Source organism: Trachurus japonicus, chromosome 11, assembly GCF_045865225.1.
Source record: "Trachurus japonicus isolate A0001 chromosome 11, Traja_1.0".
NCBI lineage: Eukaryota > Metazoa > Chordata > Actinopteri > Carangiformes > Carangidae > Trachurus > Trachurus japonicus.
The window spans coordinates 6,755,789-6,781,041 of record NC_140917.1 but is presented as its reverse complement, the minus strand read 5'-3'; the positions used below and the strand labels follow the sequence as shown (position 1 = coordinate 6,781,041).

At 40.4% G+C, this 25,253-nt stretch overlaps 5 protein-coding genes across 5 annotated transcripts in view; all 5 read left to right on the top strand.

Moving 5' to 3' along the window:
- Nucleotides 1-7: 7 nt before the first annotated feature.
- On the top strand, nt 8-11,260 carry LOC146978070 (major histocompatibility complex class I-related protein 1-like). The gene is made up of 7 exons (XM_085790472.1): nt 8-63; nt 248-516; nt 4,670-4,948; nt 5,313-5,348; nt 9,711-9,977; nt 11,000-11,101; nt 11,235-11,260. The coding sequence occupies exons 1-7, from the start codon at nt 8-10 to the stop codon at nt 11,258-11,260; spliced, it is 1,035 nt and encodes a 344-aa protein (XP_085646598.1).
- Nucleotides 11,261-13,697: 2,437 nt separating this feature from the next.
- On the top strand, nt 13,698-14,407 carry LOC146978069 (major histocompatibility complex class I-related protein 1-like; the record flags this gene model as incomplete). Its single annotated transcript, XM_085790471.1, has 2 exons — nt 13,698-13,974; nt 14,115-14,407. Coding segments are annotated over 2 exons (570 nt in total), but the record flags the coding sequence as incomplete, so codon positions are not given.
- Nucleotides 14,408-14,721: 314 nt separating this feature from the next.
- Nucleotides 14,722-18,106, top strand: LOC146978068 (major histocompatibility complex class I-related protein 1-like). Its single transcript, XM_085790470.1, has 4 exons — nt 14,722-14,776; nt 15,653-15,919; nt 16,196-16,465; nt 17,706-18,106. The coding sequence occupies exons 1-4, from the start codon at nt 14,722-14,724 to the stop codon at nt 18,092-18,094; spliced, it is 981 nt and encodes a 326-aa protein (XP_085646596.1). The 3' UTR covers nt 18,095-18,106.
- An 838-nt stretch (nt 18,107-18,944) lies between these two features.
- LOC146978067 (major histocompatibility complex class I-related protein 1-like) lies at nt 18,945-20,384 on the top strand (the record flags this gene model as incomplete). Its single annotated transcript, XM_085790469.1, has 3 exons — nt 18,945-19,215; nt 19,697-19,975; nt 20,038-20,384. Coding segments are annotated over 3 exons (897 nt in total), but the record flags the coding sequence as incomplete, so codon positions are not given.
- Nucleotides 20,385-23,388: 3,004 nt separating this feature from the next.
- The window catches only part of LOC146978059 (major histocompatibility complex class I-related protein 1-like), a 62,426-nt gene continuing 60,561 nt past the window's right edge, over nt 23,389-25,253 (top strand). Inside the window, exons 1-3 of the mRNA XM_085790797.1 lie at nt 23,389-23,651; nt 24,104-24,370; nt 24,876-25,154. Of these exons, the coding sequence (XP_085646923.1) occupies nt 23,603-23,651; nt 24,104-24,370; nt 24,876-25,154 (595 nt within the window). The 5' untranslated portion in view covers nt 23,389-23,602. The remainder of the gene's footprint in view (nt 23,652-24,103; nt 24,371-24,875; nt 25,155-25,253) is intronic.

The following is a 25,253-nucleotide window of genomic DNA, read 5'->3' as shown; positions in this document are numbered from 1 at the left end:
AAACAAAATGAAGACTTTACTGTTGTTTGTCCTTCTTTGTCACAGTTCATCAGCAGGTAGGATCACAATCAAATATTTAACTCTTCTCTTTACTTTCTGCTCAGCTCTGGATTTTGCTCCTGTGTTACACTGCTGCATGGTTTGTTTTCACTTTTTTCTAAAGGATTTTCAGATGAATCTGACAGAATATATCACATTTATGATGAGTGTAGGTTTATATTATAATAAAAAAATGTGTCTGTTCTACAGTGAAACACACCATAGCGTTTTTCTCCACTGTATCTTCTGGAGTCACAAACCTCCCTGAGTTTGTTGCTGTTGCGCTGGTTGACGACACTGAGGCTGCTCAGTGCAACAGCAACACAAACACAGTTGAACCAAAGCAGACATTGGCGAAACGAGCACTGGATGAGAACCCTGAGCACCTGCAGTGGTACAAAACAGAGTGTTTTGAAGAGCTGCCTTTCTCTAGAGCCAGGATGGACCAAATCAAGCAGCGTTTTAACCACAGTGGAGGTAGGTACAGTCTGTATTATGTCATTAATGTTTTTGCTGTTAAACAATGATCAATCTACAGATTATCAACATAATCATCAGTGAACATTAAGGAGGGTGAAGTTCAGCTGAAACTTCTCATAACCAACTGAATCAGTGACAGACTCTTTAAAGTAAAACAGCTTTGTGTTGTTTGTTCCCTGTGTCACTTTGTTGATGTTACAAACTAAACACATCAGAGTCCTGAAGTTCTGCATTTTCACACTCTGGAAACAGACTCTACACATGAGGAACTTCATAGACTCTGTCCTCTCCTAAGTCCTACTGACACCAAACGGAGACGAGGCCACTGCTATTTATCAGATTATAATGAGTCTCTGACACTGAGGGAGTCTTCATCATTGGACAGTCTGATGTCAAAGGTTTTCAGTCATTAGAAAAGTCAAAGTTAAAACACTGATTCATCATGTATTGCAGTAAATTCTACAACATAGAAAGCGCCTGTTGTTTAAGTGATATTTGCCTGTTTATACTCTGTTTGCATTGTAGGTTTAATTTGTCCTATGTTATTGAACGCAGTGGAGTCTTAACGCACCACACCTGTGTGTGCAATCTGTGTTTTTCCTTTACCCTTCTCCATACGGCCGAGAGCTGACGTTTTTTCCTTTGCTCTTTTTCATCATTCTTCTTTATTTCCCTGGTGTGACACACACACACACACACACACACACACACCACACCACACTCGCTTTTCCTTCCCTCTGTTCATCTCAGTTTGGTAAATAATCATGTTAACGGCCCCTTTTTCCTCCCAGCTCTGTAATGAGACCATGGGTGCACACTTGGTCCCTGTTGTAACCATTATGCGTAGTACACTGACCTGCATCGTAACTCACCGGGGTGGGTGTGTCCTTAGTCAAACCGGGACAAAGGATTTCCCGGTGTTATATGTGTTCACTTGGCGGGGTTTGTGGTCATGTGACCGGCAGTGACTGTGCCGTTATTGTTTTGGTTCATTTGTCATGTTTATATACTGTAAGGCATGTGGGGTTGACATTGCATCATGAAAATATATATGGTAAAATAATGAATAACCCTGAATGGTGAAATGGTTTCTCTGATATGAGTATGTGTGTTGATAATTGTTTTCATAAGAATATCTGGCTCAGTGGGAGGAGCCTTACCTTTAAAAGAGGGCTGCTTTGGCCCGGCCGGTCAGTTAGTGTTGGGCTGCTGCTTTGAGCTGTTGCAGAGCTCCTTGTATGTCCTGTTTGGTTATGTTTTGTACTGGGTGAAGCAAATAAATCCACAAAAAGAAAGCACTTCTGTCGTCGACTACGCCATTATTTATGTGTCATCTGAACCTGCTTTAAGGACCCGTGGCACCTGGGTTCTTGAATGTAAAAGGACCACAGCTGAACCAGATACCACTGGAAGTCTGTAGTCGGGTTCTTGCAGAACACATTCACCTTACTGCCCTATGTTAACCTCCCAAGACCCCAAGTATCCCCTTTTTAATAAATTTGTTACTGACAGTGAAATATAAATAAAATTTCATCGCTGATATTTTAGAGACTTCAGGAAATAAACTAAAAGTAACTGAGAGTCTGAGGTTGGGCTTCATTTTTATCTGGCAATTTACTCAAATAATTTGATGTCAGTTCAAAATATGTGCAAACATATATTTTAATGGTGATATTTATTAGAATTCCTATTTTTAATGATGTTGTTACGGCCGGAAGGGGTTCGGCCTTGTGTGTGTGTCTCTCTCTCTCCCTTTACCTCACAGCTCCACCCAGTTCCCAAATCAGGACAACAAGGTTCACCTGGGCTGCTGATCTTAAAGGCCCCATGCTGTGCACTTTTCTCTGGGTTTATTTACCTGCTGATATCCCTAACAAGATGTATCATTGGTTTTGAGTACCTGTGATCTGCTTAATATCGTTAATACTGCCCCTTTCTGTTGCCTCTTTCTGGAGCTCTAGCAGGCACAGGTCATTTGGCCAATTAGAAGAGAGAATGAGAACCTTTCCTCTGATTGGCTCACTGTTTTTGAGTGGTGTGTGGTCGGGCCAATCACAGGCAAGTAACTGAAACCTAAGCTGCATTCATAAAAATTAAAAAAAAACAACTGGTCACGGTGGGCGGAGTTACCTTGTGTGTGACATCACAGAAAGGAGGAAGTGCTATCCGCTCGTCTTAAATAGAATGTTCCTACAAATGGGCGGTGTGTGTTTCTCCGTTTATGACCAGTTTGATGCATGGGACAGTATATACGTGGCCCAGAGACCTCCCCAAGCACGAAAAAATAACCAAAATCACATTTTTCATGCCATGGGGCCTTTAAATACCCTGCAGCTGACACTGGAAGGGGGGGGGGCAGTGCATGGGGACTACTGGGCTTGCCTGCCTCCCATCTTGGCTTTTGTTTGTTTAGTTTATGTCTACTTGTTTGTATCACTCGTATGTTTTGTATTAAGTCTCCTTTTACTTAATTTAGTGTCTTTGTGTTTCTGTTTGGGGTCATTGTTGGGTCCATTGTTATGCCCCTCTGGGCCAATGAAGTTCTGGGGCGTAACAATTGGGGGCTCGTCCGGGATCTGAACAACCATGAGGTGAAGTAAAGGTTTGTAGCTGTAGTAGTCTTCTTTTCAAGATGGTTTGTGATTTAACTGCCTGTCTGTGTTTACTTGAGAGTTCCCTGTAAGGTAGTCGTCGGGCAGAGAGAGACTCTTGCCACTTTGTTATTTTGCCTTTCTTATTTTTGGTGGTGAAACCTGGGTGTGGGTACGTTTTGTGTGGCCGTGGACCTTGCCTTGGTCCATTGTTCACTCGCAGAGTTCAACGTTTAAAGAAGCCTCCCGGGAAGCCACTGAAGACTAGATAGTTAACCAATATGACAGGGTTCCTCTCCACCACGTCACTAGCAGAGTTGCACAGCAGCGTAATCACAATATCTTGAGGGTTGACTCTACCTCTAGTTTCGTCTGGATTCTGTGTAAAATAGTAACAGTAACTTTTGGTATGTGACTTTTTGTGTGGTACCTGCACACACAGTAGGGTCATTCAGTTGCAGCTTAGTTGTAAGTTGGCAACATTTTGTGTAGCAGTGACCACTGTGTGACCTCTTGTGTTGTGTTGTTGCAGTCCACTTTCGGTTAAGTCACTTGTGTGTTACTGTTTGCTAGGTTGTGGCTTCGTTTGGACCTTGTGTGTTTCTCTCCATAGATCAGTGGATCTTTGTGTGATGGAGTTGACTTAGTGAATTATAAGGACAGTGTCTGTTGGTTAATGGCAGACTGCTTGGTGGCCATTTTGTGTCGTCACAGTGGCAGTTCACCTTGTTTGTTCGGGTCTTTGTGTGTTGCTAGATAGCAACTAACTTTGAAACTTTGTTTCGTAGTTTTCCCGCAGTGCAGTGCAGTGCGTGGGGACTGCTGGGCTTGCCTGCCTCCCATCTTGGCTTTTGTTTGTTTAGTTTATGTCTACTTATTTTTATCACTCTTATGTTTTGTATTAAATTTAGTGTCTTTGTGTTTGGGGTCATTGTTGGGTCCATTGTTATGCCCCTCTGGGCCAACGAAGTTCTGGGGCGTAACAGATGTATTTATTCATTTTCTTACATGCAACTAGCAGACTTTGCACACAGCTGCCAACTCTCCTTTTCTTTCCTGGTTTCTCTGTTATGTGTGTGTTTGTGCTGTTATGTGTTTGTGCTATGAGCATGTGGTGTGGAATTGCCCTTTAATGGATTAATAAAGTAGTCTTGAGTCTTGAAAATTAAACCTTTTATTATTTTATGATGCAAACACTGAATAGAAGTGAAAAAAGCACACATAATAACCACAGTGATACACTGTGGTTTACAAATATAAAGTGTTAGTCAAAAAAGAAAGTAAAGAAAAATTGGCCCACTCTCCGCCTCCCCACACAGATGAACAGGAGTTAAACTAAGACACTACCCACATTAATATGACCCAATTCTCTATAATCACTGTGGCTGTTGAAAAATAATGATATTCATTAATTATATCACAAATACTAAAAACAAAACCATAACCAACCAAAATATAAATAACAAATCCACTCCCCAAATAATTTAGGGATCCTTTGGATATAAGGTCTAACAATGATCGTCTGACCAGAGGTGACATCATTACTGTCTCTGTCTCAGGTGTCCACGTCTTACAGAGGTTGAGTGGATGTAAATGGGACGATGAGACTGGAGAAGTTGATGGATTTATCCAGTTTGGTTATGATGGAGAAGACTTCATATCACTGGACCTGAAGACAGAGACATGGGTCGCTCCAAAACCACAGGCTGTCGTCACCAAACTGAGATGGGATGCTGATAAATGGAGAACCCAGTACACTGTGAACTTCATAACTCAGCTTTGTCCTGAATGGTTGAAGACATACATGAACTATGGGAAGGACTTTCTGCTGAGAAAAGGTAGAGTCACATGACCTGATGTAGTTTGATGATCACAACAATGTTGATATTGACCGATCAGACTGAATCACCACTGTATCATCACTCCTCAGTCTAACATCACCTTGTTTTTAAGGTCTGAGTTGGTCCTGACCAATCAGGAGAGACTGACCTGTTTGGTGCTCTGACATCATTTCAGTCGACTTGTGATAGTCAGTGAACAGTTAGTGTGAGTGAAGTCACTTTCACTTATTCACTGTTAGAAGAGAGAGATGCTGTTCTTGTTATGTGGAGCTGTCAGACGATGAATGTGTGAGTCTGAACATGTAGTGGAGACCAACGACCACCAGTCTAACTTACCTGTTGTCTCTCTCTCTCTCTCCAGTCCGTCCCTCAGTGTCTCTCCTCCAGAAGACTCCCTCCTCTCCCAACCTGATCTCACAGAAATGCGTGAAATGACCACGAACACCTAGTACCAGATTCCGTGCTCCTTTCACGTAATGTGTTAAAATTACGTGAAAGAAGCACGGAAACAGTCTCCACTGAAAGCCAATGAGTCCAACTTCCGTGAGATGGCCACGCAAACCGTGTCGTGGTGGATGCACGCATTTTCAGCTTCAAAGACACCCCCAGTGCGTCAACAGCCTGACAAACGGTCACTGTCCCTCCTCGTCACATGCTTGACTCATTAGGTGCCCGTTTTTTTTTTTTTTTTTTACTTTTCCTTAAAGCTTTATTGAACCTGATGCTGCTGTGTCTGACTTTACAGCAAGGACGTCCTTTCGGTTACTATATATTTATTTATTTATTTATTTAGTGATCATGGTGTTTGGTGCAGAATAATCAATAAATAAATAAATAAATTAGGTCGGAAGCTACGTCAGACCGGGGGGGGGGGGTTGTGGATTCTACAGGTGAAGACCACTTCCGCGTTCAAAAAGCTGCTCTGTTTAATCAATATTCTGAAGAAAGATCTGATTATTAGCCACAACGCTGTAACCATCCAAGGAAAACTGTGTAACAATATTATGTGCTTCTGCTGAGTCCAAAAGCCCTGTGTAATATCAACTGTATTTTAAGAAAACACGTTTTGTTTCCAATGTCATATCACGGAGAAGCACTACATTACCCATAATCCTCATATTTATCAGCGACGTGTCTAATTGGTTGAGCTTGCTGTTACCAGCAAATGAAAAAATAAAACAAATTGAGCTTATATTATTTTCTTAGTAACTAAAAGGTCTTAACATCTTTTTTGTTTTCAACATTGAATAAAAAAACGGTGCTATATTGTTAAAATTCAACAATAAAGTGCATACAAGTTGGCTTGACTTCTTTCTTTTTTTCTTTTTTTCATAATTTTCACCAGCATCTTTCTGGTCCACATCACTTCACATTTAATGTAATTTTTAATTCAATGAGTGAAATTTTATTTTTTATCTGAAAAACATTATTATGAATTCAAGGGTCAGAGGTAACTGATTAGTGTTAAATGTAACCTTTTTGACCCTGTTTCCTTGAATAAATCACTAAGACTTTGATGCGGGAAGCTGAGATTTTGATTTGATTTTGTTCAGAGCACTAGGGACAAAGTTTCTGTAGAATTTCAGACCTGTCGGACGTCCAGAAGGGTCACAGCTGACCGTCCAGGCTCGTTTCTCGGCCTTCAAAGCCTAGATTTAGAAGCCTTTTGTTTAATGACGTCCACATCCTTGGGGTTATAAGGCTGAAAGTTTCATGCATTTGTCCGGGGCCTAAGGCCATCCACCATGTGCAATTTCAAACCTGTGCGACCTTCACAAGTGTCAAAGGTCACTGATTTGTGACCTTTTTGACACCGTTTCCTTGAATAAAACACCAAGACTTTGATGCGCAAGATGAGCTTTTAAAATGTGGTCCAGAATGTCTAGTAGATTGTGTGTGCAAAGATTCAGAGCTCTGTGACATTCAGAAGGGTCACAAAGAGCCAAAAAGCAATGCTCCTTTCTCTGACCTCATATTAAAGGAGAAATGTTTAAACAGCAATTCTTTAATAGCTTCCAGATGCTTTGGCCTATCAGGCTGAATTTTTAGCTAAAGGAGCTGGTGTACGATCAGGAAGTAGGGGAGCTGTGCATAAAGCCAATTGGTAAGTGTCAAAGGTCACAGGGGTCAAACATCAAAGTGAATCCAGCCATTCCTGCTTTTTCTCAACAAAACATACACGCTTTAAGTTATCATCATGAAATATAAATATCTTGTATATCAGAGAGTCCTCTATCTGAATATTTTGGTCCCGTTGCTCTAGGGGCCCCGGGGGGCCACTTGGCTTTCCCATGCTCCCACAGAGTTGGGCCTCGGGGTGATGGATAAGGGCCTCACCATGAGTCCACAGGCCAAGTTTCAAGTGATTTGGTCGGTTTCTATGGAAACAGCGGCCTCAAGGATACAGAGGAATGCGGCTGTTTGAAGCCCCGCCTCTCGAAAAGTAATGGCTTGATCAGGACCAAACACACATCTACGTGTTCGTCTTGGGCCCCCGAACCATGTATTAAAAAAATCAGAACTGTACGACTTTTGGAAATGTGTTTTGTCTATTTCGGCTTTTCAGACTCAGAGTCTGTCAGACTTAAAGCGTGAGAGACCCTCTTCGTCAGAAAAGCCAAAATAGACAAAACACATTTCCAAAAGTCGTACAGTTCTGATTTTTTAATACATGGTTCGGGGGCCCAAGACGAACGCGTAGATGTGTGTTTGGTCCTGATCGAGCCATTACTTTTCGAGAGGCGGGGCTTCAAACAGCCGCATTCCTCTGTATCCTTGAGGCCGCTGTTTCCATAGAAACCGACCAAATCACTTGAAACTTGGCCTGTGGACTCATGGTGAGGCCCTTATCCATCACCCCGAGGCCCAACTCTGTGGGAGCATGGGAAAGCCAAGTGGCCCCCCGGGGCCCCTAGAGCAACGGGACCAAAATATTCAGATAGAGGACTCTCTGATATACAAGATATTTATATTTCATGATGATAACTTAAAGCGTGTATGTTTTGTTGAGAAAAAGCAGGAATGGCTGGATTCACTTTGATGTTTGACCCCTGTGACCTTTGACACTTACCAATTGGCTTTATGCACAGCTCCCCTACTTCCTGATCGTACACCAGCTCCTTTAGCTAAAAATTCAGCCTGATAGGCCAAAGCATCTGGAAGCTATTAAAGAATTGCTGTTTAAACATTTCTCCTTTAATAAGAGGTCAGAGAAAGGAGCATTGCTTTTTGGCTATTTGTGACCCTTCTGAATGTCACAGAGCTCTGAATCTTTGCACACACAATCTACTAGACATTCTGGACCACATTTTAAAATCTCAGCTTCCCGCATCAAAGTCGTGGTGTTTTATTCAAGGAAACGGTGTCAAAAAGGTCACAAATCAGTGACCTTTGACACTTGTGAAGGTCGCACAGGTTTGAAATTGCACATGGTGGATGGCCTTAGGCCCCGGACAAATACATGAAACTTTCAGCCTTATAACCCCAAGGATGTGGACGTCATTAGACAAAAGGCTTCTAAATCTAGGCTTTGAAGGCCGAGAAACGAGCCTGGACGGTCAGCTGTGACCCTTCTGGACGTCCGACAGGTCTGAAATTCTACAGAAACTTTGTCCCTAGTGCTCTGAACAAAATCAAATCAAAATCTCAGCTTCCCGCATCAAAGTCTTAGTGATTTATTCAAGGAAACAGGGTCAAAAAGGTTACATTTAACACTAATCAGTTACCTCTGACCCTTGAATTCATAATAATGTTTTTTCAGATAAAAAATAAAATTTCACTCATTGAATTAAAAATTACATTAAATGTGATGTGATGTGGACCAGAAAGATGCTGGTGAAAATTATGAAAAAAAAGAAAAAAAGAAAGAAGTCAAGCCAACTTGTATGCACTTTATTGTTGAATTTTAACAATATAGCACCGTTTTTTTATTCAATGTTGAAAACAAAAAAGATGTTAAGACCTTTTAGTTACTAAGAAAATAATATAAGCTCAATTTGTTTTATTTTTTCATTTGCTGGTAACAGCAAGCTCAACCAATTAGACACGTCGCTGATAAATATGAGGATTATGGGTAATGTAGTGCTTCTCCGTGATATGACATTGGAAACAAAACGTGTTTTCTTAAAATAAAGTTGATATTACACAGGGCTTTTGGACTCAGCAGAAGCACATAATATTGTTACACAGTCTTCCTTGGATGGTTACAGCGTTATGGCTAATAATCAGATCTTTCTTCAGAATATTGATTAAACAGAGCAGCTTTTTGAACGCGGAAGTGGTCTTCACCTGTAGAATCCACAACCCCCCCCCCCCCCCCGGTCTGACGTAGCTTCCAACCTAATTTATTTATTTATTTATTGATTATTCTGCACCAAACACCATGATCACTAAATAAATAAATAAATAAATAAATATATAACCGAAAGGACGTCCTTGCTGTAAACTACGTCAGACACAGCAGCATCAGGTTCAATAAAGCTTTAAGGAAAAGTAAAAAAAAAAAAAAAAATGTGACGAGGAGGGACAGTGACCGTTCGTCAGGCTGTTGACGCACTGGGGGTGTCTTTGAAGCTGAAAATGCGTGCATCCACCACGACACGGTTTGCGTGGCCATCTCACGGAAGTTGGACTCATTGGCTTTCAGTGGAGACTGTTTCCGTGCTTCTTTCACGTAATTTTAACACATTACGTGAAAGGAGCACGGAATCTGGTAATAGGTGTTCGTGGTCATTTCACGCATTTCTGTGAGATCAGGTTGCCTCTCCAGTCAGCTGCCACGCTACAGGTTTCTACCCTCACAGAGCCCTGATGTTCTGGACCAAAGATGGAGAGGAGCTTCATGAGGACGTGGACCAAGGAGAGATCCTCCCCAACCATGATGGATCCTTCCAGATGAGTGTTGACCTGGACGTCTCATCAGTCAAAGCTGAAGACTGGAGGAGGTACGACTGTGTGTTTCAGTTCTCTGGAGTGAAGGACGACATCATCACCAAACTGGACAAAGCTCACATCAGGACCAACATGGGTAAGAGTGACATCAGCAGATGTTCCTTTCTTCTGAGCCTTTTTTCCCGTAGGTTCCTTAGTTTCTTTACGCCAAATTTTAAAGGGATACGCCAATATTTTTTTTCTGTGTCTTGCCTCACTCCCGAGTTCATGACAAGCAGATAGACACCATCCTTTCGACTGTGCGTGCAGCAACAAGGGAGATAGAGCCGTATCGCCCGTAATTAGCTTAGCTCAAACGCTGGAAGTGTATATAGGTAGTGTTAGCCTGCCTCCTACCTGAGCCGAAATCAGCAGTCAGAAGCTGATTTCATTTTGGCTCTAAACTCTTTATCACTTTATCAACATTTCAAACATTTTTAGGCGAGAAAGTAGCCGTTTAGATTAGCAGTGTGTCGTTAATTTGTCTAAATACCAGCTGTTTACAATTTTGTTCGGACGAATTTGGCGCTACTCAAGCTAGCCGTTGTGACCAACGCACTTCCGGTTACTTTCACAAAATAAAACACCCGTTGCCCTTTACATAGCCTACAGAAAACCATGACGATAGAATTTGTGCTTTTACTTTGAAACAGGAAGCTAACCTACCCTCGATGTAGCTCGCTTGAACCGAAATAAACCGCCTTTGCTTGAACCCTCCGTTTTGACCGATCTCGTCCCGTTAGCGGCATTTGACCGCTCAAGATGCCTTACCGGAGAGGTTTGTCAGCTCTGAGACGAAGATCGGCCCACCGGTTTCCGTTTGGAGTTGCTGAAGAGTTTCTCTGATGACTTTAGGTAGCAGGCAGGCTAACACTACCCATACACTTCCAGCGTTTGAGCTAAGCTAATTACGGGCGATATGGCTCTATCTCCCTTGTTACTGCACGCACAGTTGAAAGGATGGTGTCTATCTGCTTGTCATGGACTCGGGAGTGAGGCAAGACACGTAAAAAAAAATAAAAATTTGGCGTATCCTTTAAGACAAGAATCTTCAGATAGCACTTAGACAACTTGGTTTTGTTAAGCTGCAACAATGTGAATATTTTGTTCTGGCTCCAGTTCCTCCCTCAGAGTTTCCTGTCGGTCCTGTCAGTGGAGCTGTTGTTGTTGTGTTGCTGCTGATTCTCTGCATCTGTGGACTGATTTGGAAAAAGATACAAGGTCAGCAACAATGTTTTTTTCCTCCAGTGATGACGTCAGGATGAACCTGTGACAGTTGTCCTTCATATTATGGGCTGTACTCTGTGAAAGTCACTTACTTTCTTTGACATCATATCTCTCATTTGTATTTCAGGGTTTCAGCTTGTTAACAGTAAGTAGGGGGGAGTGGGGTAATGTGAGACACCGGGTAATGTGAGACACCCCCTATATCTAGAAAACGGAACACATTTATGGTCATCTGACCATTATGTTTTCAAGCCCCTTCCATTTCGCCATGGTCATGAAGAAGAGGACCTCATGATGCTGTGGAAAGCATGTTTTTTTCACAAAAATATGATTTTTGCATGTAAAAGTAAATTTTCTTGCTGTCAACTTAATCAACTGTTGTGCCAAAGCAAATTGATTCATGTAAAAAAACGTATATAATACATGATGATGAACTACCAACACATACAACCATGTGATGATGCTGGCTGAAAATTAGCCTGAATTTCTAAGAGAGGTCGTTTTTTCTACAATGGGGGTGTTGGGGTAAAGTGAGACAAATGCTGCGGGGTAAAGTGAGACCATGGATGTATTATAATAAATCCAAGAGTGAGACACTGTGAGCACACCATACACAAAGATTTACCCTAGAATTTCGTCCCCCAAGCCAGAAATCTTGCGTGATCAAACATGATCTGTAGCCACACTGCTTTGTTATGCTATGTGCTCTCAGTCAGCTCGCTTATTTATTGGTTACATTCAATTTTAGTCACATTCCACTTTGTCGGCTCCCCCCACACGCAAGAGGACTTTTGATCGAAATGGTCACAATTGTCGGGTCCTACAATCTGACCCCCAGACTATCTAACTGGGTCTATCTGTCATTTGAATGTTAATTAAAACATTCTGTGTTGTATTTGATTTTGTTCTGAGTCACTTTGTGTTGAGAAAAAAAAGTGCTTAATTGACCAATCCCCATGATTCTATTACTAGTCCGACATTAGTTTTGGGAAGTGTGGTTGTCAAGCTAGCTGTCAGGATTCTAACTGTTACAACATGTTGTTATGGTAGTTTCAGAGTGGAAAAAGTAAGTGGATCAGTTTACCCCATTGATTTCTCTGGTTTGTCTCAGTTTACCCCTGAGCTGGGGTAAAGTGAGACACAAGACCACTTTTTTTAAAACAATCATATTTTCACTGTCTTTCGTCCTGAATACATTCTGATAATTTCCATTGCTAGGAAACATCCTGAATTAATGGGAAATGTGTAAATTTTACTGATAAATCATTTTAGCTCGCTTAGAGGGGAGCAAATGTAAAAAGTGTCTCACTTTACCCCACTCTCCCCTATTCTCCCTGCTGTCTTTTCTCTCAGCGTATAAGCAAGGGTTTCATCTCCACCCTTTATTTCCTGTTTGTCTTGAAGGACGGTGAGGAGGAGAAGAGGATGCTGCACCAACATCATGTAGCTACCTGAAGCAGCTCCAGGATCAGCACTCTGGACAGTGATCTGGAGATTCTGCCATTTTGAAACTCATCTAAAGAACTGTGACACTATGTTATGAACATTATTAATGTAAAAGATGTTGCACTGTGATTGGATGATGAGAGTGACAGTGTCTAAAATTGTAATATTTCAGCAATATTCAATATGTTTCATGACACAGAGAAAGAAAAAAAAACATACATATGTCGGAGCCATAATGTAGTTTTTATGTTTGACCACTAGATGGAGCAGTAGGACAGGAAACGAGCTGCAGGTGCGAGATGGGAAGCAAACAGTTTCTGATGGTTTGGCAGCTTTTTGTTTTTACATACAGTAAAGACATTGAATGGAAACTTACCTGTAAGGAACTGTGTTTGGTGGCTTTAGCACCTTGTGAGACAATAAATCACAACAAAAACATGTTACTATCTTCCCGCCTACACCACTGACTTATTTATTTTTCACACTTTGGAGCTGAAACATATTTTAAAGACCCTGTGAGCTGCACAGGTGTGAATTTTGTGGGCACTGGTGTTGTTCCTTTTGTGCAGCCACATTTAGACCTCTCTCCTCCCCTCGGCTGTCACTGTTTCCTTTCTCTGTCGACATGTGAGCAGCTGTGTGAGTGTGAGGTTTGAACAAGTAGCTCCCATACAACATGATGGAAACAATATTTGTGTTGCTCCTCTGCTGTCACGCAGCATCTCCAGGTAAGATCACATTTTATTGTAACTTTTTTTGTTTTAACATCTCAGGAACTTTTACACTGAAGTCGATGCCTCTTTAGACCTTTTGTCAAAACTACAACTCAAGGCTGTGCTGCTGAATCTGTGACATCCCTGATGTACAGACCAGAAAAGGTGCATGCTTCAAATAAAACCAGATTATTGATCTTATAGTAACCACTTCTACAAATGAACTTTTATCACATGCAGTTGCAGGTATCTATGAGGTAATCATGTGACTGCTTTAGAGCAACTTGTGCATTAATTTCTATAACAATGGGGTATCATTTATTTAATCTGAGGTGGGGTGCACAAGAAAATGGATGAATGATAATAATTTGTTCAAAAATTCATCTTATTTTGTTATTTCTGTTTATGTATTTATTATTCATTTGTGAAAATGTGCTGCAGTGATCCACTCCCTGGAGTTTTTCTTCACTGGAACGTCTGGAATCCAAACCTGGCCGGAGTTTGTTGCTGTGACGACGGTCGATGGTGTTGAGGTGATTTACTGTGACAGTAACAGCAGAGGAGTTGAACCCAAACATGACTGGATGACAAAACTACTGAAAGAGGATCCAACACACATGGACACACTCACTGAGGAGTGTCGTGTTGGTCAAAGCTCCTTTAACTCCAGCATGAAGGAGTGGATGCAGCTCTTCAACCACACTGAAGGTAAATTCATGTCTCACTGCTTAAGTATTTATGCAAAGAAATCTAGAGATCAAACATGATCATTGTGATTGTCAATTTGTGTTTTGTCAGTTCATTCAGTTTGTAGTTGACAGTGGTTTCTGTCTCTGTCTCTGTCTCAGGCGTCCACATTTACCAGAGGATGTTTGGATGTGAATGGGACGATGAGACTCAAGAGGTTTCTGTCAACAACCAGTATGGTTACGATGGAGAAGACTTCTTAGTTTTTGATTTAAAGACAGAGACATGGATCACTCCCAAATGGCAGAGTGTTGTCATTAAACACAGGTGGGACAATGACAGAGCTTCATCAATTCAAATGAAGAACTTCCTCACCCAGCAGTGTCCTGAGAGGCTGAAGAACTATGTGAACTATGGAAGGAGCTCTCTGATGAGAACAGGTAGAGTCACATGACCTGATGTAGATTTAAACAAATCATTTAACATCACAGTGAATATGGAGTAAAACACATTTTTCTCTCTCCAGTCCGTCCCTCAGTGTCTCTCCTCCAGAAGACTCACTCCTCTCCAGTCAGCTGCCACGCTACAGGTTTCTACCCTCACAGAGCCCTGATGTTCTGGAGGAAACATGGAGATGAGCTTCATGAGGACGTGGACCAAGGAGAGATCCTCCCCAACCATGATGGATCCTTCCAGAAGAGCATTTACCTCTCATCTGTCACAGCTGAAGACTGGGGGATCTATGAGTGTGTGTTTCAGCTCTCTGGAATGAGGGACGACATCATCACCAAACTGGACAAAGCTCAGATCAAGACCAACTCAGGTAAACCTGGAATCAGACACATTGGTTGTTTTACTGGTTTATTTTATGAGATATTCTGCAGGTGATTTTTTGTTGTGCTGATTTTGACTGTCTTCAATATGGATCATAAACCATCAGAGCAACACAGCAGCATGTGTTCATATCATTCTTTATAATGGGCTTTAATGTTAAATCAACTCAGTGAAATGACATGTGAATACTCTATAGTTTCCCTGATCAACCAACCAACATGACTCAGAGTGATGTGTTTACTGCTGGTGTGATTTCCTGTGAACTGTGGTTAACACACTGGTTGTTTGATACGTGGGAACATCTGTTCATCTGTAGCAACAGTGGTAACAAGTTGACCACAGTTTCACCACGTACAGAAACAGAAAAACACCAAAACTTAGTCTCTAAGGACACAGTTACCACAATTACACCCCTTAACACCCACTTGTCTATGTGCCATGTTATTTGAAGGAAATTCAGAAAAAAGAGAAAAAAAGATATTAGAGTAAATGCACAACCAAACATTTAATTTACAATTTACCAATTAATGCTGCTTTAAAAAACAACCAGTGAGTCAATTGGTGTTTGCAGAGGAGGAATCATGTTGTTGTCGGCTTTGTTTCTTTTCTCAATCTTGTATGTATATATTTTTAGCACCTTAGTACAATTAATCTCAACAAAAATATTTTACCTACACCACTGACTTCTTTATTCCTCACAGTTTGGAAATTAAACATAATTTTAAAACCCAAGCTGCACAGGTGTGAATTGTGCAAACACTCATGGTGTTCCTGTCATGCATTATGATGAATGGAAATCATTACTTAAAAAATCTGCATATTTATTTATTTATCTATTTATTTATTTGGTGAAAATGTGCTGCAGAGATTCACTCCCTGAAGTTTTTATTCACTGGAGTTTCTGGAATCCAAACCTGGCCGGAGTTTGTTGCTGTGACGATGGTTGATGATGTTGAGGTGATTTACTGTGACAGTAACAGCAGAAGAGCTGAACCCAGACAGGACTGGATGACAAAACTACTGGAAGAGGATCCAACACACATGGACACACTCACTGAGGAGTGTCGTGTTGATAAAATCTCCTTCAACTCCAGCATGAGGGAGTGGATGCAGCTCTTCAACCACACTGAAGGTAAATTCATGTCTCACTGCTGATCACGTACATGAACACTGTGTTCATCAATTGGTGATTTGTCATTTCATTCTAGTATGTGTTCAAATAAATAGTTTTTGTGAGTGTTTGTCTGTTTCATGTTGTATGTAAGTGAATGTTTCCAACCTCTACGCTGTAGAACGAGTGATTGAAATCATGAACTGGTTAACAAAATTTGAGTAACAATATGCTATTTTTCCTAAAACAGTTTCAGTTCGTAGTTGACAGTAGTTTCTGTCTCTGTCTCTGTCTCAGGTGTCCACATTTACCAGAGGATGTTTGGATGTGAATGGAACAATGACACTGGGGAAGTTAATCATTATGGTTGCGATGGAGAAGACTTCTTAGCATTTAGTTTGAAGACAGAGACATGGATCACTTCCAAACAACAGGGTGTTATCATTAAACACAGGTGGGACAATGACAGAGATTCATTATCTCAATTGCAGAACTTCCTCACCCAGCAGTGTCCTGAGAGGCTGAAGAAATATGTGAACTATGGAAGGAGGTCTCTGATGAGAACAGGTAGAGTCACATGACCTGATGTAGATTTAAACTTTACTTTACTTTACTTTATTTGTTTATTTGGTTGGGACAATGCATATTAATGGACAGTGAGTGCTAGAGTACCCACAGTAAATACACCGGATTTAGCACATGTGCTAATTTACATCCGTAGTCCCCAAAACAATACAACAAATTAACATAAAAAGTCCAAAAGGACAGAGGACCATTAGATAACAGGAAAAGTACATTTACATGGTTACAGGGTTAGACATGAATGAACATGATTCATTGAAATATAAAAATATATGTCTATACAGTTGCGATTGACATGGTTCATTTTAAATATAAAAATATAAATCTATACAGTTGTGCTTGACATTATTCGTTGAATTATAAAATATATATATATGTATATACTGTATATACAATAAGTTGCAATTGACATGATTCATTTTAAATATAAAAATATGAATCTATACAGTTGTGCTTGACATGATTCATTTTTAATAAAATTAAAAATATATATATCTATACAGATGTGTATACATGGTTTGTTGAATTATAAAAAATATATATTACTTACTTACTTTACTTTATTTGTTTATTTGGGTGGGACAGTGCACATCAATGTACATATAAAAACATGTAAATGTGCCGGATTATAGCAGCAATGCTAAGTTCCATCCGGATCTATGTAGCTATGACTGACATGATTAATTGAAAAAACATAATTACACATGCTCGGGCTAGATTTACTTTCACCAGACCGAGCATGCTTACATGATTGCACCCTGACTGATTATTGCACATGAACCGGCCATAAACATTCACACATAGTAACTATACCTCCATTATTGCACACATACCGGTCATAAACATTCGCACATAATAACTTCATGCTAGACTATTGCACACGCACTGGCCATAGCCATACAACTGTAATCATGTTTAACCCGGGTTAAACATGATTACAGGTGCTCACAAGTTTGTTTGTCTAATATCCAGTCTGTAAGTTGTGCTTTAAAGGTCTTAAAAGTCGGAACCTCTCTAATATTGATGGGTAACTTGTTCCATTCTAAACATCCTTGGACTGATAACACATTTTGAGAAAATGTTGTGCGTCTAAATTGTACCTCACAGTCCCCTCTTGTGGTGGCTCTGGTCCCTATACTCCTTTCTGGTTGTTTTTTTAAAAACAAAAAACAAATCATTTAACATCACAGTGAATATGACGTATAACACATTTCTCCGTCTTAAGTTCCTCCCTCAGTGTCTCTCCTCCAGAAGACTCCCTTATCTCCAGTCAGCTGCCACGCTACAGGTTTCTACCCTCACAGAGCCCTGATGTTCTGGACCAAAGATGGAGAGGAGCTTCATGAGGACGTGGACCAAGGAGAGATCCTCCCCAACCATGATGGATCCTTCCAGATGAGTGTTGACCTGGACGTCTCATCAGTCAAAGCTGAAGACTGGAGGAGGTACGACTGTGTGTTTCAGTTCTCTGGAGTGAAGGACGACATCGTCACCAAACTGGACAAAGCTCACATCAGGACCAATTCACCCAACTCAGGTAAAGCTGGAATCAGACACATTGGTTGTTTTATTGGTTTATTTTGTCAGATTTCATGCACATACATTTTTATTTAGCTAATTTGTGAGTGTTTTATATTTTCGACATTCATTCATTGACTCTAATATCAATGAGGTAAACCATTAGCAACACTGCAGCAGTGTGTGTTGATATGATGCTTTATAATGGGCTGTAATGTTAAATCCACTCAGTGAAGTGACATGTGAATGCTGTAGTTTCCCTGATCAACCAACCAACATGACTCTGACTGATGTGTTTACTGCTGGTGTGATTTCCTGTGAACTGTGGTGAACAACACTGTCTTCTGTCAAATCTCTTCCTGTTCCTGTTCGGCAGAAGGTCTGTTTGCGAAGAAAGAGACAAACGGTAGCGGTGGGGAAGGGAGGAGCGGGTTACACCGGGCCATACGCCATGAGGTGCCGGCCGTATCATTGTAGTAACCCAGAAATCCTCTCGGGGGCGATAGAAGTTACGCACTATAGCTTTAAAGACTTAAAGACTTAAAGACTAAAGACAAATAAAAGCCGAGCAGCAGCAGCAATGTGAGCAAGTGAGGGGGAAAATTGAAGTAATAAGAAGAAAAGTGATGAGTGTAACATTTAGGAATTACTGGGAAAAAGGTGCATTCTCAAAATATAACCAGATTATTGATGTTATAGTAACTACTTCTACAAATGAACCTTTATCACATGCAGTTGCAAGTATATTTATCATTGTATTGTATCTGTTTAATCATGTGACTCTGCTTTAGAGCAGCTTGTGCTTTAATTTCTGTAACATGGGCCATCGTTTATTTAATCTGAGGTAGGGTGCACAAGAAAATGGATGAATGATAATAATTTGTTCAAAAATTCATCTTATTTTATTATTTATGTTTATGTATTTATTATTTATTTGTGAAAATGTGTTGCAGTGACCCACTCCCTGAAGTTTTTCTTCACTGGAGTTTCTGGAATCCAAACCTGGCCAGAGTTTGTTGCCGTGACGACAGTTGATGATGTTGAGGTGATTTACTGTGACAGTAACAGCAGAAGAGCTGAACCCAAACAGGACTGGATGACAAAACTACTGGAAGAGGATCCAACACACATGGACACACTCACTGAGGAGTGTCGTGTTGGTCAAAGCTCCTTCAACTCCAGCATCAGGGAGTGGATGCAGCTCTTAGGCCAAACTGGTAAATTCATGTCTCACTACTAAAATATTGTAATTCTAGTGTGTTGTGCAAACACATTTAGAGATCACACATATGAACATTGTGTTTGTCAATTTGTGATTTGTCATATCATTCTAGTATTTGTTCAAATAAATAGTTTTTGTTTCTGTTTTATGTTGTATAAAAGTGAATGTTTCTAACCTATACCGCAGAGCAAGTAATTGAATTGAAATACTGTTTGACTAAATGTTATTGAATGAATGAATGAATGAATGAATGAGTGTTTATTTCGATCACAGCATCAAAATTTCAACAAAACAAATTCAAGGTAGTAACAAATACTATACAGCTGGTCGAAAAGGGTTGCGGCTGAAGCAAAGCTTATAGCTGCCGCACCCTCTAATTTCTAATTATTGTTAAACTAAACTGACTAAATGTTATTTCACAGAAAACAGTTTCAGTTTGTAGTTGACAGTGGTTTCTGTCTCTGTCTCTGTCTCAGGCGTCCACATTTACCAGAGGATGTTTGGATGTGAATGGGATAATGAGACTCAAGAAGTTTCTGTCTACAACTACTATGGTTACGATGGAGAAGACTTCTTAGCATTTCATTTAAAGACAGAGACATGGATCACTCCCAAATGGCAGGCCTTCTTCATTAAACAGAGGTGGGACAAGGACAGAGCTTCATCAATTCAATTGAAGAACTTCCTCACCCAGCAGTGTCCTGAGAGGCTGAAGAACTATGTGAACTATGGAAGGAGCTCTCTGATGAGAACAGGTAGAGTCACATGACCTGATGTAGATTTAAACAAGTCATTTAACATCACAGTGAATATGGAGTAAAACACATTCCTCCCTCAGTGTCTCTCCTCCAGAAGACTCCCTCCTCTCCAGTCAGCTGCCACGCTACAGGTTTCTACCCAAACAAAGCTGTGATGTTCTGGAGAAAAGATGGAGAGGAGCTTCATGAGGACGTGGACCAAGGAGAGATCCTCCCCAACCATGATGGATCCTTCCAGAAGAGCATTTACCTCTCATCAGTCAAACCTGAAGACTGGGGGAACTGTGAGTGTGTGTTTCAGCTCTCTGGAATGAAGGACGACATCGTCACCAAACTGGACAAAGCTCAGATCAGGACCAACTCAGGTAAACCTGGAATCAGACACATTGGTTGTTTTATTGATTAATTTCATCAGATTTTCTGCATGTGATTTTTTGTTGTGCTGATTTGTGGGTGTTTTATATTTTTGACATTGATTCATTGCCTCTTCTATCACTGAGGTAAACCATCACCACCAGCAACACTACAGCAGTGGGTGTTCACTGCAAGCATAGCCTATATAATGATCTATAATGGGCTGTAATGTTTGAAGTGACATGTAACAACATGATCGAGTTTCCCCGATCAACCTACCAACATGACTCTGAGTGATGTGTTTACTGGTGGTGTGGTGTTCTGTAAACTGTGGTGAACACACTGGTTGTTTGATATGTGTTCGTCTGTACAGTGGGTAACAAATGGAGCACAGACAGTTTCACCACTTACAGACAGGAAAACAACAAAGCTTTAACAGTCTCAATCTAAATTTAATCCATTAGCATGGACTGAGCTGCTGGGGCCTGGACAGACCAGTGGGCAGAAAATGCATTTCAGGCCCTTTTAAAAGACGCTGGCTGCAGCTGACACAGTCCATTGTCCAATTGAATGTTCACTTCATGTAGAATATTTTCAGCACTTCATCTTCAACCAGTGTGAATAAATATTCTGTTGTTTCAGTTGATCTTTCAGTTCTCTACATTGGTATCCTGAGAGCCGTTGGGATAGTTCTCCTGCTGGCAGGGTGTGTTACTGGAATGATCCTCTGTGCGAGAAAACGGAAGTGAGAATCAACTCTTTTCAGTGACCCACAGATGTTGGCGTTTTGAAAATTTGATACACATAAGGACTAATTTCTGTATTACATTTTTTCATCTTGGACCATCGCTAGGTCCAAACTTTAATGAGAGAAACTTTAGTTCGTAAACAAACACAAAACAAATGCTGCAGCCACAATTGCTAATTATCATGCAACACATTGAATTAATATGGATAAATATGCTAATATTGCTAAATATAAATATTAGCATATGAGCACTGTACTTAGCCAGGAAAGAAAAACTTTCTAACTCCTCTTGTCCTGTACATAGTGTGTTTCTTTTTCTTGTCAATTGATGTAATTTGTGTGTTTAATAAAAACAAAAGGCATTTTAGACCAATTAGATTTAAGGGTGTGCTTCAGTACATCACCACTAGATAGCAGCACCACTTTCTCACCATGTTTTGATCTTCAGCTGTAATTTATTCAGTGTGGCTGTGAAGACTTTTATAATAGAAAAAAAATTGTATTTTTTTGTGTGTTTTTTTAATAAGATGTTATCTGTTCTTATCTTTCCATTTTGTTGCATTAAATCTGTAGTTATGGAGGAAGAGAACCACAGACGTTGTGACTTGTGTTTTAATGAACTGAGTGAAGGAGTGAGTTGATAACGATCACAAAGAAGAAAAGTGAAATCAAACTTGAGCCTCATACTCAACATTGTTGACATTGACCCTGTTGATGTGGATTAAAAACAGAAACAAGTCAGTCAGTTCTTTTTGAGGAAACAGTTACAGTTTGAACCCACTGGCCTGTCCAGGGCCCAGCAGTAATTAGAAGCAACACGACCTACAGGCCAATCTAGTCAAGTAGGCTACACAAAAACAAAATGTTTTGATTATTGAACGAGTTCATCTGCGCAACTGTAGCTACAGATATTATCATCACTAGTGTCAGGAAAACTATTCTACTGCTGCAAACTTCATTATCATCAGCATTTGATGAGTGCAAAGTTGATCATTTTTGAGGTGAGGACTTGGATCGTATTCACCGAAACAAGCTGAGACAGAGAGTGACTTGAACTTCAATCCTTGATCACCTGCAGTGAATCACTCACAGGTGAGCGCGTCTAAAATATACACTGACTTATTTATCAAAACCAGTAGCCTGTTGTTCGAAACCTATAGGATTAAGCCGGGATATGTTGGTTATCCTGGCTGAATTTAGTCGGTTGTTCGAAAACAAGTTAAATTTATCCTGGTCAAGTTACTATGGTGATTTATTCTCAGCAGCCAGGCTTAGTTGATTCAGTTGTCTTATTTGTGAAGTCAGCAGACACTCTGATCAGAAATAATTGTGTTTCATACAATTATTCCATGTTCTTATGTACATATTGGCCTGATTTTTAAACAAACTAAATACTGTACATTCACAATAATCAAAAAACACGAAACATTATTTTTTCATAATTAGGCCTTCATGTGCTTCTTGATTTCCAGTTCCAGTTTTCTGAAGGTTTTTTTTTTTTTGTAATTCTCTATCAAGCTCCATATCCTGCAACTTTCTCTTCTCACACTGAATCTTTGCATCTGCCAGCGCTGCCTGCTTCTTCAGATTCAGGGCTACAGATGTCTGACGGTTTGTGAATTCTGTAAAACACATATTAGCACAGTATTGTGGACACTGCATATGTCAGGCAATCCTCACAATTAGCAGGCAGGCTGTCAGGGTGTTCACCATCTGTGTCCATATGATATTTTCTATGACCACTGGCTTCTCATAAAAAGCAATAGAGCAAAAAGAGCTACAGATTTATTTTTATTCTTTTACAAAATATATAGGCCTCCGAAAATAAGAATAAAGTTAAATGTGTGAGCAGACACCTTCCAAATAATTTATACACCTCATTTGAACATTGTTATCAGCAATTTATTGAAGCACCAGACTGCTTAATGTTCTTATATTTAATTCATTTTCACCAGTTGCACTTTTGGCCGCTTGTATTTGTGCTGTATGAACTTTACTTTAGAAATTTGTGCAATGAATCAACTTCCACTGCTCATCATTAAGGGGAAAGTGCACACTTGTTTGTGAAAGGAGTTTAGTTATGACGGATTATAGTTTTGGATTACTTTCACATTCAATCAGTCAGCAGTTCTCTCTGCTCAGCGGAGGTGTTTCCTTTTTTTTTTTTTTTTTTTTTTGTAAAAGAGGTGTGTCACTTTACGTCAGGATTAAGATCCGCTGTTCATTGGAGGAAAGTACGCCAGACCTTATCGGCGAATCTGTGGTCAATCTCTGTGGTCGACTGAAGAAAACTGTGGCTGCGCACTGACTGGAAGTGACAAAGCCGCTCCTCCTCAGCCTGTTTCGGAGTGCAAACAACCAATTAAACCAGGGTAGATATATGAGACTGTCTAACCTGGCCTTTCCTGGATTTCTTTATTCTACTTTCGAACAACAGTCCCCGGGAATCATCTGTGATATAAACAAGGAAAACCAACTGGTTCTTGTCGGTACTTAAGGCGAGCTCAGTCTGTCAGAGCAACATGGAGAAGCTCCTGATACTGCTGCTCTTCTGCCACGTAGCACCCGCAGGTAACATCATATAAATAATATATATATTATTTGTTGGTAAGGATGTAATAAGATCCATAATCTGTTATCTTTTTTAAACACAAGCTAGACGTTCACGTGTGCCAGCCCTCAGATGAACTGAATAAACATGCAAACTCCACCCAGAAAGGTTCCAGGCCAAGGAACCAAGGGGCTGACCACTGTCTCACTGTGCAGCCCAGTGTAAATTCATTTATTGGTTATTTAGCTCGTTAACAAACTAAGCTGACAAGCCATGTATGGTGAACACAGGCCACACACCATCATATTATTCCTTAAAATAAACTCATTGTCCAAAAATAAATTATATAAATTATATGTAACCCCAGACCTTAACAACATTTAAACAGGTCAAGACAAAGCAAAGTTTATTAATGTGCACACCAGTTAAGGGAATATTAAAGGTGCAAATAAAAACCTTGTCTGTTCTACAGTGAAACACACCCTGACATTTTTCTGCACTGTTTCTTCTGGACTCACAAACTTTCCTGAGGCGGTGGCTGTCGCGTTGATTAATGACATTGAGTTTGGCCACTGTGACGACAACACCAACACAGTGGAACCAAAACAGGCCTGGGCAAAAAGAGCACTGGATGAGCACCCTGAGCACCTGCAGCGCTACAACAGAGACTGTCTCGAGATTCTGCCTCATTTCAGATTCACGATTCACCAGGTCAAGCAACGTTTCAACAACAGTGGAGGTAGGTACAGTCTCTGTTTAACAGCAACAACATTTTCTGGAGTGATAGTCGAGGGCACCAATGTTACCCTTTGCACTCCTGAGTTACTAGGCAGTCACTTTCTGGCAAAGCCTTGCCGAAAAGTGACTGCCCCTGTAATAATAATATTTGTTTTCAGCAGAAAAAAAGTGGTTTAGGGGTTTAGTTACTACTCTTTAAGTCATCCACTCACCATTTACATTAATATGACCCAACTTTCTACTGTCATCACTGTGACTGTTCAATAATAATGACATTTATAAATTATCACAACATATCAAATTGTGACAAATACAAATAACAATATATAGACCATAACCAACCAAAATATAAATCATTCATGGCTCCAACAGATATAGCCTATAAAAATGACTAATTATCTGCTTTTGAATCCTGAGCAGCAGAGGACTGTGAGAATGAGAAAGGTCTAAAACTGATCATCTGACAAGAGGTAACGTCATCTGTCCTTTAACTGTCTCTGTCTCAGGTGTCCACGTCTTACAGAGGATGAGTGGATGTGAATGGGACGATGAGACTGGAGAAGTTACTGGTTTTCATCAGTACGGTTATGATGGAGAAGACTTCATATCATTTGACATGAAGACACAGACATGGATCGCTGCAAAACCACAGGCTGTCGTCATCAAACTGAGATGGGATGCTGAGAAAGTAAGAATGAAACGCAACGAGTACTTCTACACTCAGGTTTGTCCTGAGTGGCTGAAGACGTACGTGAACTATGGGAAGAACTTTCTGCTGAGAACAGGTAGAGTCACATGACCTGATGTAGTTTGATGATCACAATAATATTGATATCGACCAATCAGACTGAATCACCACTGAATCATCACTCCTCAGTCTAACA

Coding starts and splice junctions, on each gene's coding strand:
- LOC146978070 (XM_085790472.1), top strand. CDS start 8: ATGAAGACTTTACTGTTGTTTGTCCTTCTTTGTCACAGTTCATCAGCA. Junction 64..247: donor AGTTCATCAGCAGGTAGGAT/CACAATCAAATA, acceptor TGTCTGTTCTAC/AGTGAAACACACCATAGCGT. Junction 9,978..10,999: donor TCACATCAGGACCAACATGG/GTAAGAGTGACA, acceptor TTCTGGCTCCAG/TTCCTCCCTCAGAGTTTCCT.
- LOC146978068 (XM_085790470.1), top strand. CDS start 14,722: ATGAGGGACGACATCATCACCAAACTGGACAAAGCTCAGATCAAGACC. Junction 15,920..16,195: donor GCTCTTCAACCACACTGAAG/GTAAATTCATGT, acceptor TCTCTGTCTCAG/GTGTCCACATTTACCAGAGG. Junction 16,466..17,705: donor GAGGTCTCTGATGAGAACAG/GTAGAGTCACAT, acceptor CTCCGTCTTAAG/TTCCTCCCTCAGTGTCTCTC.